Source organism: Moschus berezovskii, chromosome 4 (genome assembly GCF_049115385.1).
Source record: "Moschus berezovskii isolate FMDL1 chromosome 4, NW_MosBer_1.0, whole genome shotgun sequence".
Taxonomy (NCBI): Eukaryota; Metazoa; Chordata; class Mammalia; order Artiodactyla; family Moschidae; genus Moschus; species Moschus berezovskii.
Genome location: NC_142463.1, coordinates 12,638,980 through 12,651,809, shown reverse-complemented (window position 1 = coordinate 12,651,809; position 12,830 = coordinate 12,638,980). Strand labels below are relative to the sequence as shown.

The 12,830-nt window shown below is 45.9% G+C and overlaps 1 protein-coding gene across 2 annotated transcripts in view; it reads left to right on the top strand.

The window, feature by feature from the left end:
• Positions 1-553: 553 nt before the first annotated feature.
• Positions 554-12,830, top strand: part of MTF1 (metal regulatory transcription factor 1) — a 46,677-nt gene continuing 34,400 nt past the window's right edge. For both annotated transcript variants that reach the window (XM_055401534.2, XM_055401533.2), the window contains exons 1-2: positions 554-638; positions 2,362-2,820. In XM_055401534.2, the coding sequence (XP_055257509.1) occupies positions 2,413-2,820 (408 nt within the window). In that variant the 5' untranslated portion in view covers positions 554-638; positions 2,362-2,412. The remainder of the gene's footprint in view (positions 639-2,361; positions 2,821-12,830) is intronic.

Genomic DNA, 12,830 nt, shown 5'->3' with positions numbered 1-12,830 from the left:
GGGGGGAAGAGGTGGCGGCGCCCTCTGGCCAGGCTTGGAATACTCCCCATTTCTGCCGTCTGGGTCCAGGCTTCCTTTCTGGAGCCCTCCTGGCCTACTAACTTTGTTGGGTGAGGAGGGGAGGCTGGAGCTACAGGAGAAACGCGGGAATGCCACAGCTTTCCAGGTTTCCCCCTTGCGGTCCTGGCCGGAATTCAGCGGCTAACTGGTCCTTCCCGTCGTGCTTGCGGCTGCCAAGGGGACGGCAGCACGAGCCCCGCTGAGGCGACTCTGGGTTAGTGATTAGCGGGCCCGACCCCGCCTCCTCGCGTTTGGGGCCTCTGGAGCGAAGCGCCGAGCCCCCCACGCAGAATACGAGGCAGGCTCTCCGCGCGGGCGGAATTCGCGGCCCAGCGAGCTCTCCGCGTGCCCGCCCCGCCCCGCCCCTTTCGCGCTCGCCAATTGGAGGCTCGAGCTCAGCCCCCACACTGACTAAACCAACCAGAAGCTCCAATGGGAGGCGGAGCCCGTATCTTCCCTTTCCTCCGGAAAGCGGAAGTGGAAGTGACGTTCGGGGAAGGTGGGGGCAATCATGGTGCCGCTGGGGAGGGGAGAAGCTGCTGCCGCCGCCGCCGCCGCCGTTGCCGGGAGCCGCGGAGGTAAAAGGCGAAACTAGACGCGGCCTGGGCTGGGGACTTTCCGGGAGGCACGGGACTTAGGCTTCCTCCTGAAGCATTTTCCAGTAGGGACCCCAGACCGGTTACCATAGGGACCCCACCCCTCCTCCGTTTCCATGGGGATGAGTATCCAGCCCCCTCCCCTGTTTCCATGGAGATCCGGACCCTGCCCCTCTTCTCCAGGCTTGGAGCCCCCCAGCCTGACTTCGGGTTTTTTCGTGTAGCCCTTGACGGGGGACTATCCCAGACAGGTTCCTTTTCCCAGTCTCCTCTTAAGTGTGCTCCGTTTGTACTTCTCGTCTGCCACCCTCAAAGCTCCTGGTCTTGTTTGTTCCGGACAGTTGGTCTCCGCGTTGCCGCCTGTGGTGCTGGGGCAGCCCAGTGGGGCCCCCGGTGCTCTTATCTCTCCTCTCAGATGCAGCGAAATGTGCATATACCGGGTTGCGTAAGCCAGAGCAAGGGGTCGGGCCGGTTCCTCCCGGATCAGATCCCCTGGCCTGTCTCTGGTAACTACCACTGTGTCTAGCCGCCCTGCCGAGTAAAGGTTCACTTTGTGATCCGAAGCAGAAGACAAAGATAAAGTGCAAAACCAGACTGAAAACTAAAAGTGATATACTAATTGTTTGTAAATTCTGTATTCTGTCTGCCAAACCCGTGTTTGTGGAACCGGTGTGTTTGCAGGTAAAAGAAGAATCACTATTCCAGAACAGGAAAACTTCAAGTTTGGTATTTTTCCCAAGAGAGTATATCCTTCCAAGAGGGTATATCTGCAAGTCTTTCATTCATTTAACTGACATCTCCTGAACTCCTCATGCCTAGGGACGAAAATAAGACTCATCATTCCCCATTTCAGAGAGCACCCTCTAAAACTTAGCTTCTAGTGGACACCAGATTGTTTTAGGAGATAGATAAAGTGATCTCATTAGATATGCCTGATTAGGGATCAGCTCCACTCAGAAACTGAAACACCTGTTCTGGGATGGAGAGAACAGATTCACCCTTGATTCCTCTGCTGAGGTCAAACATTGCGTTTTAACATGCATTATGTCTTTTACTCCACGTAAGTTTTGTGAGAACAGGAATTACCAGTCCCTCCCTACGTAAGTGAAAAGTAAGGCACAGAATGTTACCCAGGCAGTAAGTAGGAAAGCCAGAATTTGTGGCTAGGTGACCCTACCTTCAAAGCCCTGCTTCTTCCACCATAGACTTACTGCCTCACTGTTTCATTTGGAGTTTCCTTTAAGATTTATAACAACTCAGCCCTGAAAACAGTTTGTCCCTGTTTCCCCTTAAGTATTTTGACTAACCTTCACAGTGTTTGGCAGTAAGGCACATTTAGAAGGTCTTATGAGCTGCTACTTATTACTTCCATTTAAAATTTTTATTTTATTTATTTATTTAAAAAATTTGTTTGGCCGCACTAAGCGGCTTGTAGGATCTTAATTCCCAGACCACAGAGTGAACCTGGGAGCCTGCAGTCCTAACCACTGGGAATTCCCATTACTTCCATTTTTTCAAAAAGGCATTGTTTTTCCTTCAAAATGACTTGATAGTTTTCAACTTAAAGAAAAAATTCCCAAAGACGATGTTTTTCATTACTCTGGCCTGCTCTTATATGGAGAGGGAAAAAGTCTTGTGACTGCTGTGGAGGTGAGGTCCCTGGGTCCTGTGGTATGACTCTGACTCTGGCTTTGTTCTCTTGTAGACAGGTCACTACCTTTCCATTTCTCACAATTGGGCTGAGCACAACTAAACCATGGGGGACCACAGTCCAGACGACAGCATCAGCTACTTTGAGGTAGAGGAAGATGAGCTGACCCCCGATGACAAGATGCTCAGGTTTGTGGATAAGAACGGACTGGTGCCTTCCTCATCTGGAACTGTTTACGATAGGACAACTGTTCTTATCGAGCAGGACCCTGGCACTTTGGAGGATGAAGATGATGATGGACAGTGTGGAGAACACTTGCCTTTTCTAGTAGGGGGTGAAGAGGGCTTTCATCTAATAGATCATGAAGCAATGTCCCAGGGTTACGTGCAACACATTATCTCACCAGATCAGATCCATTTAACAATAAACCCTGGTTCCACGCCCATGCCAAGAAATATTGAAGGTGCAACCCTCACTCTGCAGTCGGAATGTCCAGAAACAAAACGTAAAGAAGTAAGTAAAGCAGTGGGTGAGGGCCCGGTTTGGCTTTGGGGAGGGTCCTTAAACCACACTAGATGGCAGTTTCAGCCGGGGAGTATCAGAGCCCTTGGAATTAGGACCTACAGTGGCTTTCCTTAACAGTATATGCTTCATGTTTTGTTGTGACTCTTTTCTGAAACTTTCAGTGTGTATGGCTATGTTGAAATCTGGGAAAGCTAAATTGCTACTTTTCCAAATTTCCTCCTCAGATCATAAATAAAATAGACATTTCATGGAGGTAAATTCAGTTCTCTGATGCGGAAGTAACTGCGTTGTGTAAAAATGCTTTGTTTTGGAGAAATGAGTGTTTGCTGGAGTGTGCTTTATTAGTGAACATGTAGTGGATAATAAAGGCTAGGTTTCTTTTGTAAGAAACTCGAGCAAGAGGCAATATATCTAAAAGTTTTCATGTTCATATTTAGCTAGTGCGCGTAAGGTAACTCATTATTACAATGCTTTGAAAACTGTAAAGCATGATACAAAGTGGTGATAATTAGCAGAGTAAAAGATGTGGTTTAAAGGGTAGTGATATACATTTTCCAGGAACTAATTGCAGGTCAACTCTTAGATCCCTGGTAGTTGCAATGCCAGGACTAACTGTCAGATGTTGCTAAACAGCCATCGGGTAAATCGTTTCGCAAACTATTTTTCTCTTTTACTGTAATTCAGGTTTTGAAACTGGAGAATTTGATTGTTCATGGCATATGGCTTTCCTTTGCTAGGCGTAGAATCTCAGAGCTGGAAGGGAGACCGAGTGAGACCATCGTGTCGTACCTCCCACCTCATGCAGGAATCTCTCTGCAACAGTTCCTCTGGTCTCTGCTTGAATACCTCCAGGATGATGAGAGCACAGTGTTCCACAGTTCAGCCTAATACAGAGTTTGTTGGCCAGCTCCGATTGTTAGAAAGCTTTGGCTGAAGCCAAGAATCTGCCTTCCTGCAGCTGCTGCCCACTGGTTCTAGATCTTCCTTTCTGAACAGTGAGCTAAACCTTCCTCCCACAGAGAGCAATCCATCAAGGTAGTTAAAGGTCATGGGTTTCTCTACATTTCCACTGACTTTAGTGGCCCTCTTATCACGCCTTCCCCTAGTTTCTCATCATCCTGGTCACTTTTGATTGTATGAGTTCCAATTTTCCAGAGTCCTTAAAATTTGTAATTGAACACAGTCTCACAAGTGTGAGTCAGCTGGCACTGAATACCATGCGACTCTTATCTCTTCATCTGGACACTGTACTGCAATTACTATATGGTCTGTATTTTATTAGCACTGACATCTTACTGTTAGCTGACACTTGAAAATCTCTAGACTGGTGTTTCTTAGCTGCGGATAGTTTTGTCCCCCAGGAGACATTTAGCAACGTCTGAGGACATTTTTGGTTGTCACCTTGGAGAAATGTTACTGGAATCTATTGGGTAGAGTCCAATGATCCTATTAAACATTCTAGTACACAGGAGAGCCCCCTACAACAAATACTTAATTGTTTGGCCCCAAATGTCATTTAGGTGTATTCCAATAAAATTTTACTTACAGGAGAAAACAGGCCTTGGGTTTCCTGGACCACCCCTAGACTAGAACACAGGGAGCTGTAGAAGAGAAGGATGAAAAGATAGCAGACATCCAGACGTGGAAGGCAGTGATAGCATGCAGAGGGTCTGGACTGTGTTCTGGAAGTACACTGAAGGTGTCTGAGCCAAGGAGTGATGTGGTTAGAGTAACATTTTAGAAATGTTGCTCTGGTAGCCGTGGCAGCTTGATTGCCTGGTTAGGAGATGGTTTCAGTTTAGGTTTGGGATTTCCTTTGAGTCTGATGAAGGTTAACGTGGAAAGAATTCAGAGCTTTTGTTGAAGTATAAGAGAATGTGGTTTATTATTGAAGTTTGGAGAATGAGTGGTAAATTGAGTCTGATTCAAAGGATTTGTCTGTTTTTCTAAGCATGTTGAGTGTCTTCTGTCTCCTAGCACCGTGGCCATGCAGATGAGTCATGGAGCTTCAGATCTCAGTAGTGAGTTAAGTAGTTCACGTCCGCTGTGATAGGTACTTGGAGCCCTCTTCAGAGTGCTCTCTGCAGGCTGAGGAGAAAGCAGCTGACTCTCCTGTCCCCCTTGCCCTCCAGGAATGGTGATTCCATAACAGGAATCAAGAGGACAGGAAGAGGAGCATATTTGGTGGGGAAACTGGTGAACGGGTTGGAGTATATTGAATGTATAGTCCTTGGAGAAAAGTAAAGTGAACAAGTTGAGAAGCTGTTTGGAAATGTGAATTTGAGGTCAAGGAAGGGGTGTGGGATGAGACTTGTGGATCCATGAAGGTGCAGTAGTTCACACTGTGGGCAAATAACCCAAGGGAGAAGAAGTGAGCATTGTTCTGAGAATTTAAGAGTGAGAAAGAGAAAGAGGAACCAGAGATCACATAGTCCCAGAGATGGGTAGAACACAGTGGTGTGGACGCCGGGGAGAGAAAGATTTCAGAAATATGAATATTCTTCTGTGACCCAGAAGAGGGATTGAGGGGCTGCAGATGAGCCGTTAGCTCTACTGCTTATTGATCACCTCGTGGGAAGACGCTCACTGGCGGCTGAGGCTAGATTTCAGATGATGGAGGAGTGGGTGGCGAGGAAACAGGCAGGACGCATCAAGGTTTCTCTCTCTCTTTTAATAGGGTAGTTGGAGGAAGAAAGGTGATGAGGCAGTAGTAAGTAAGGGGATTGGATCATTTTTTTAGCAGATGAAATCTGAACATGGCTTAGGGCCTAAACTTCGGGCCATCCTCAGTTAATTATTACTATGTGAGAGTTTTTCAAGAGCAGATGTTTGGGAAACATTTAAGTTAAATCAAGACAGAGATTTGTTTATTAACATGGAATTTCTCAAGAGCTTTTGATAATAACCAAGAAGGAAGGAAATGCAGAATTCTCCAAATATTTTGAATTTGAGAAACCATTTTTTTGGTCTTGTTTCCGTGGTCAGTGTTCTGTGGAATGCGTTTTGGGAAATGCTGATGCAGGCAGAAGAGGAGGATATAGTAGGGAAAGGAGGACTGCGCAGCCAGCGATGGGCGCTGTCACTCCACTCCGTCCTACTTGCAGGCCTGGTTTACCATTCATGTCTTTTGATCCTTGATAATCATGTTGAATAAGACAGGTACCTTGTTCAGTTCACCGTGGATTTAGCTCACTGTGCTTTCTTTTCCTCCCACCATGTTTTCCCATTCTATCCATGAGACCTACATGGAAGGTTCTAGAAACTTATTGAAATCATTAGGTGTGGGGTTGGCTGGAGGTTGAGGGAGAAGCCGCAGTGGCTTTCAGTCTTTGAAAATTGTGCTCAATGACCAGATATTCAGTAGAGTCGCCTTTCTGGAGCACCATCGTGACTGTAGCTTTTGTTGTAACAGCGATGTTATTTTATTTCTTGGCATTTAAATCCATTTAATTGGTACGAAGAGGCCAATGTTTATGACTGTCTGATAACACTCTTCATGATTTCTTTACATGCCCCCACCTCTACCTTTAAAAAAAAACAAAAACGTGGTCTTTTTCTCTATCTCTGTGCCCAGGTGTTACTCTTAAGAAATCAAATCATTTGATAGTCTTCTTGGCTTCCTAAGCGGCTTATTTTCTGAGTCAGATTTTGGCTTGATTTTCCTGTTTACCTTAGATTGTTCCATTGTTTGCTATAGTGTATGGTTGGCTTACCTGTTACTTAATTTTTTCCTCCCTGTGCTTGTTTTGTGCAAAAATAAACCAGCTAGAGCCTTGCTGCAGATCCTGCCTTTTTCCACGGGGCCACTGGTCACTGCCATTCAAAGTGCACCTGTCTTATTCTGTACTTGCTACTTTACTGCTGTCTGCCTGTTGACTTGTTATTGTTGTTTAGTTGCTAAGTTGTGTCCAACTCTTTGCGACCCCATGGATAGCAGTGGCCCTAGGCTTCCCTGCCCTTCCCTATCTCCCGGAGTTTGCTAAGACTTAAGTTCATCGAGTCAATGATTTAGAAGCTCGCAAATCAAAACATTGTCACTCTGACCTGTCAGAATGAGAACCTGTCATTCTCAGGGTCAGCATTCTTAAGAATTGCTCCTTTAATACCTTTTTACTCCAGGTTTCTAAGCAGCTAAGTTTCCTCTCGTCAGTTCATGCAGTCACTGGTTTCCTAAACTTTTTTACATCTATGCCCTTCCCAAGACCTTTTCAGGACTGTCGGGTTACTTCCTCTGAACCACATCAGTGAATGTGTTTCCCCGCACCCCTGAACTGACCTTGCACTTCTCTGCTGCATGGTTGGCCAAGAAGGGTGAAGAAACCCAGGAGTTACATACCAAATATGCTCTTTATGATGCACCAGAGTGTCCCAGAGCATTGATTGGGAGAAAATATATTTTTCTGCCAGGAAGCACAGCTACAGGAATGCTTAATGAATTGGGTTGCTTGCTATGTTGGTCAGTGACATTCCAAGGGATCTTTTTTTTTTAGTGTGACAAATTTTAAGGTATAGAATAAGGGGGAAAATTTGACGCCAGTGTTTGAAAGCCTTTGTGCAATGTGCCCTTTACCTTGGGGACCCAGATCCAATCTCATTGCTAATTATCAATCCCTTAGGCAGTGTGAGGATCCTCTCAGACAAACCAGGTTGTTGCTGACTCTGCAGAGGGGACCCGCCCACTTTAGTCTTTGCACACCGTTATATACCGTTCCCTTGTAAACTCTCACAGAATTGCCTTGCAGAAGTAGGACAGAGACAGTTTCTGCTTGAAATGCTAGTGTTGAGGATCTGTTCATTCTTTCCACAAGCTTTTACTTATTGAGTATCATCAGCGTTTGTCAAATATCAGGAAGGACAAAGAAATAATCCCTGCCCTGAGGGACTCTGGGGAGTCTGGAAGGAAGAGCGCTGAGGCTGGAGGTGCGGGGTTCGGTAGGAAACCAGAGTTGGAAGCATTTTCCCTTGCCAGCAGATGAAGCCAGTTGAGCACTATCTCCCACATGCCGGCATGCGTGTCACATACTTCTCTTCAGCCATCAGCATTTCTATCCCTGAGGCCCACTGGCTTGGAAGAGAGACCAGGTGACTTTACATTCCTACTGGTTTTCCAGCATAATGGTGCGGGAATAACAGTTCTCAGGTTTGCACCGTACGCAGGCTGTACCGGTTGAGTATTGCTAATATTTCGATGTAGGACTTTGGAGAAATAATCTGAATGTTCATGTTTTTCTCTTATTTAGATCTAACTTATTCTTAAAATTGTTTCCTCTGTGATGTGCACAGGGATAAGTTAGACCTAGGTTCCATCTTTGTTCTGGTATATACTGAGTGGCCTTGGGCAAGCTGCTCCATTTCCTCTTTTGTAAAACTGAAATAAAAATAAAAATATCCTGTCACTTTTCGTGAAGGTGAAATAAGATTTATTCATTTATACATACACAACAGGATGCATAAAACGTGCAGGATCGTGTCTGGTGCCTGGTGGTGGTTTGGTGAATGTCCACTCTTCCTTGAAGGCCCACGTGGTTCTTTTTTTTAAATTTACTTCTGGCAGCACTGGATCTTTGTTGCTGCGCTCAGGCTTTCTCTAGTTTCGGAGTTGAGATGGACTTAGTGGTTGTGACACATCGGCTCGGTTGCTGGGTGGCATGTGAGATCTTCCCAGACCAGGAATTGAACCTGTGTCCCCTGCATCAGCAAGTGGAATCTTATTCACTGTACCACCAGGGAAGTCCCCTACATGGTTCTTGAAGGAGGTATGGAAGGATGTATCCTGTTAAAGAAAAGGTTAAACTGTCTTTGTTTGGAACTCTTTGGGAAGCGTTTTCTCCTGAAACAGGGTTATAGATTGTGTGTTTGGGTACCCTGGAGCCCGGTCACCCTTGACTTGCTGAACTGTCTTATTAATACAGTTGTGGAATGTGACCCACCATTTAGAACCATGTTTTACAAGAACGTGTTTGTAGTCCCTCTGCAGGGGCTCTGGGTTCAGCCCTGGCCACAGGTAACCTTCCAGACCCTCACTCTCCTCCCTTCGATTTCTTGGCCTTCCTGAGAGCAGGCCCCCCCAAATTCCTTCCATAGTAGGCTGTTGGGGTACCAGGCAAAGCTGGGACTCTTTTTAAATATTGTTTTTAACTTTTTACAATTGAGATGGAATTGGCATGTAACATAATGATTCCGTATTTGCATATATTACAAAATGATCACCATAAGAAATCTAGTTACTGTTATTTTTCTCCTGATGAGAACTTTTAAAATCTACCCTGTCAGCAATTTTCAGATAGACAATACATATCTATTAACTGTAGTTACCATGCTGTACACTACATCGCCATGACTTACTTATTTCATAAGCTGAAGGCTCTTACAGCTAAAGAATGAAGACTCCTGTTTTGCTGGCAGTGGCAAGAGGGTTAGGTGGCTGGCATCTGTTGAGTGCCTGCTATGTACCAGGCACTGTGTTCGGAATTCTGATAGTTTTGTATTTTCGTAATAATCTGAGGCAAGAATCGTACACTGAAACTCATTAGCTATGAGAAGGGCTGAGATGTGAAGGGCAGCAGGGTGGCACTGGTTCCCTGAGGGTACAAGGTTGAGGCTTGGGGACAGTGTGTGTATTCAGCTCTGTGGTGGGCAGTGCAGAGCTCTTCCATCTCTCCTTCGAGCTCTCTGGTTGCATATGATGGAGTGGGAGAGAGGAGATCACTGATAGTGTGGGGAGGGAGTTGGTGCTGGGAAGAGGGATGGGAAGGAAGGGGCAGAGCCAGGCTGAGCATTGATTTATAAGTATGTTCAGATCCTCAGTGTTCAGAATCAGAGACCCCCTTACCTTACTGACAATGGCGCTGTTAGTGTGTGTGGGATCTAATTCTGCTGGACTTACTTCTTTTTGCTCCAGCAGAAACTCAGCTTTTTTTCTCTTCTTGATTTTTTTTTCTCCCATGCGCCAGGTGGGGAGCTTAGTTCCCTGACGAGGGACTGAACCTGCATCCCTGCAGAGGCGTCTTAACCACTGAACACTAGGGAAGTCCCACTTCTGAATTTTTTTTGAAGCTTTTGGCTCCTAGAATTCCAGTGTTTAATTTTCTCACTTTTGCTTATCTCATTTCCCCTTTCCTTCTCTGCTTCTGTTGACTTACAGGGGCAATCATCTTTGTTAAATATTTTTCTATTCTAGAACTACTCTAGAACACTTCATAAATCAACATCTGAAAACTTTTATGCCTCCTGCCCTTTATGAAACATTAGACTCCATCCTCAGTGATCCCAACCTGTGCTGTATCTGAGCTCCCTAATTCCCTAATCAACAGCTGTTTAAGTGATGCAGTACTTAAGCTCTTTTGGAGAAATGTGTTTTCCAATGGAATCTTTGGTGATATGTTCATATTACAGGTACTCTAGTTAATTTCTTTAAAAAAATTGCTTTTAATTTTTAAAATGATTTCTTTATCTTTGTCTGCGCTGGATCTTCTTTGCTGTACACAGGCTTTTCTCTAGCTGCGGAGAGTGGGGGCTACTCTTTAGTCGTGGCGCACAGGCTTCTCACCACAGTGGCTTCTCCTATTGTGAGGCACGGGCTCTAGGAGCTCGGGCTTAGCTGCTCTGCTGAATGTGGAATCTTCCCAGACCATCAGCGATCGAACGTGTGTCCCCTGCATTGGCGGGCAGATTCTTATCCACTGCACCACCAGGGAAGTCCCCTACTCTGGTTAATTTCGACAGGCCAATTAATTATGTGTCCCTCAAGTTCTTTAAATTCAGGTTGGGCATCACCTCCTTTGAGAAGTTGTTCTTAGTCATCCCCAAGCTTGAGTTTTTCTTCAGTCAGTTCAGTCCAGTCGTTCAGTCATATCTGACTCTTGGTGACCCCATGGACTGCAGCATGCCAGGCTTCTCTGTCCATCGCCAACTCCCGGAGCTTGTTCAAATTCGTGTCCATCAAGTTGGTGATGCCATCCAACCATCTCATCCTCTGTCGTCCCCTTCTCCTTCTGCCTCCTGAGTTTTTCTTAGTCTTTTTCTCTATATTTCCCTATATTCTAACATCTGTACGTTTTCTCATACCCTATTGTTCTTGTCTGTTTGGGTCTCCTCTCGATTTTGAGCTTCTAGAGAGCAGGAGCCATTTTTTCTGTATTCGTATCTCCTGGGACAGTATAATCCCTGGAACAGAACTTTTTTTGAATGCGTGCATGTGTGATAAACTTTAATTGTATTTAAATGTACCAAATGTTGCAATACCTCTGCTGAGTAATGAGGTTTCTTGCAACTTCCTGCTCTGATCCAGTTTGAGGTGGTTTGTTTTCCCTTTTTGTGAAATTTGATGCTGTTTAAAAACGATTCTGAAAGACAGTGTTGGCACTTCCATTTACTGCCTTCTTCCAGATAGGGGTGAGATCACGTTTGTTCAGTGTGGTATTGGGGAACCTTTGCTCTGACAGTCATGTGTCCAGCGTTCAATCCACATACCTTCCTCAGGCAGTGTCCTCTCCCCTGTCTCTCCCCTCCACTGTTCTGTGTAAGAGTAGTTGTATTCATTATCTCCATCTCCTCCCTTTTCCCCAGCTTCTCAGCCTGGTGAGTCCTGGCTTCTGCTCCTACCCTTCTACTGACACTAGTCTTGCTGGACTAGTTCTGACTTTGTGAGCTGAGTCTAAGAAACGCTTCCTGAGTCACCTCTGCTGTATTTGACCTGGTTGACCCTCCCTGAAACTCTGTCCCTTTGTCACTTACGGCCCTTGCCCCTGCTTTCCTCAACAATGAGTCCTGTTGGTTTAGTTTTGTTTGTTTAGTCATCTGTTCCTTCACTCAGCAAGTCTCAGTCACTTCTCCAGAGGCTGGTGCCTGAGGCTGTGGCAGTGAACTGGACCAGCTGGATGTGGTCCTTGCTCTCGTGGAGCCTACTACAGTCTCACTGGAGAGTAACGGCTCATTGTTTAACTTTACAGATATCTACTTGGTTCTCCAGCTACTGCTGTGCCTAGCGGCTAAATAGATAATTATGTAAAGCATTTAATTATATAATTATTTAATCTTACTGGTATTCTGTGCTTTAAAGACATACAGGATGCCGTGTGCTGTGCTTAGTCGCTTAGTCGTGTCTGACTCTTTGCATGGACTGTAGCCCGCCAGGCTCCTCTGTCCATGGAGATTCTCCAGGCAAGAGTACTGGAGTGGGCGGCCATGCCCTGCCCTCTTCCAGGGGATCTTCCCAACCCAGGGATCGAACCCAGGTCTCCCTCACTGCAGGCGGATTCTTTATCGTCTGAGCCACTAGGGAAGCCCAGGATGCCATGGAAACCTGTGGAATTGTTTAGTCGCTGAGTCGAGTCCAACTCTTGTGACCCCATGGACTGTCGCCCACCAGTCTCCTCTGTTCATGGGATTTCCCAGGCAAGAATACTGGATTGGGTTGCCATTTCCTTCTCTGAGGGCTCTTCCCAAGCCAAGGATCGAACTTGCGTCTCCTGCTTGGCAGGCAGATTCTTTACCGCTGAGCCAACTGGGAAGCCCCTGTAATAAGGATACCTCTTCTCATTCGGGGAGGGGGTAGGAATGGGTCAGGGAACAGGTTCCTGAGGAAGGAACAGTTAATGGAAGCTTGAATTGGCCAAGTAAGAAAACCTAGATGAGAGCAGCGGTTGGCAGGGCAGAGAGACGGGAATGGGTAGTTAATTTCACTTGTTACTTAGGAAGTTATCAACTGCTGTGGCATCTTGAGAAGGAAATTCTGCTCTTGTTATCAGCTCTATGACTGAGACTCGCAGACTCCTTTATTAGAGCATGTACAGTCATTTGAAATCTCTATCTCGAAGTACGAAAGAGATTTTCAGTCTTGAGGAATCAGGACATGTGCATGAGAGGATAATCAGGTGCGTAAGCTGAGTGTCAAGTGAGTGGCATAGTTAGGCATTACTGGAATTCAGAGAAGGGCACGGTCAGCATAGATACGGAATGATAGTGGAGGGCCTTGGAGCTGGTGACGCTTGAGTGGA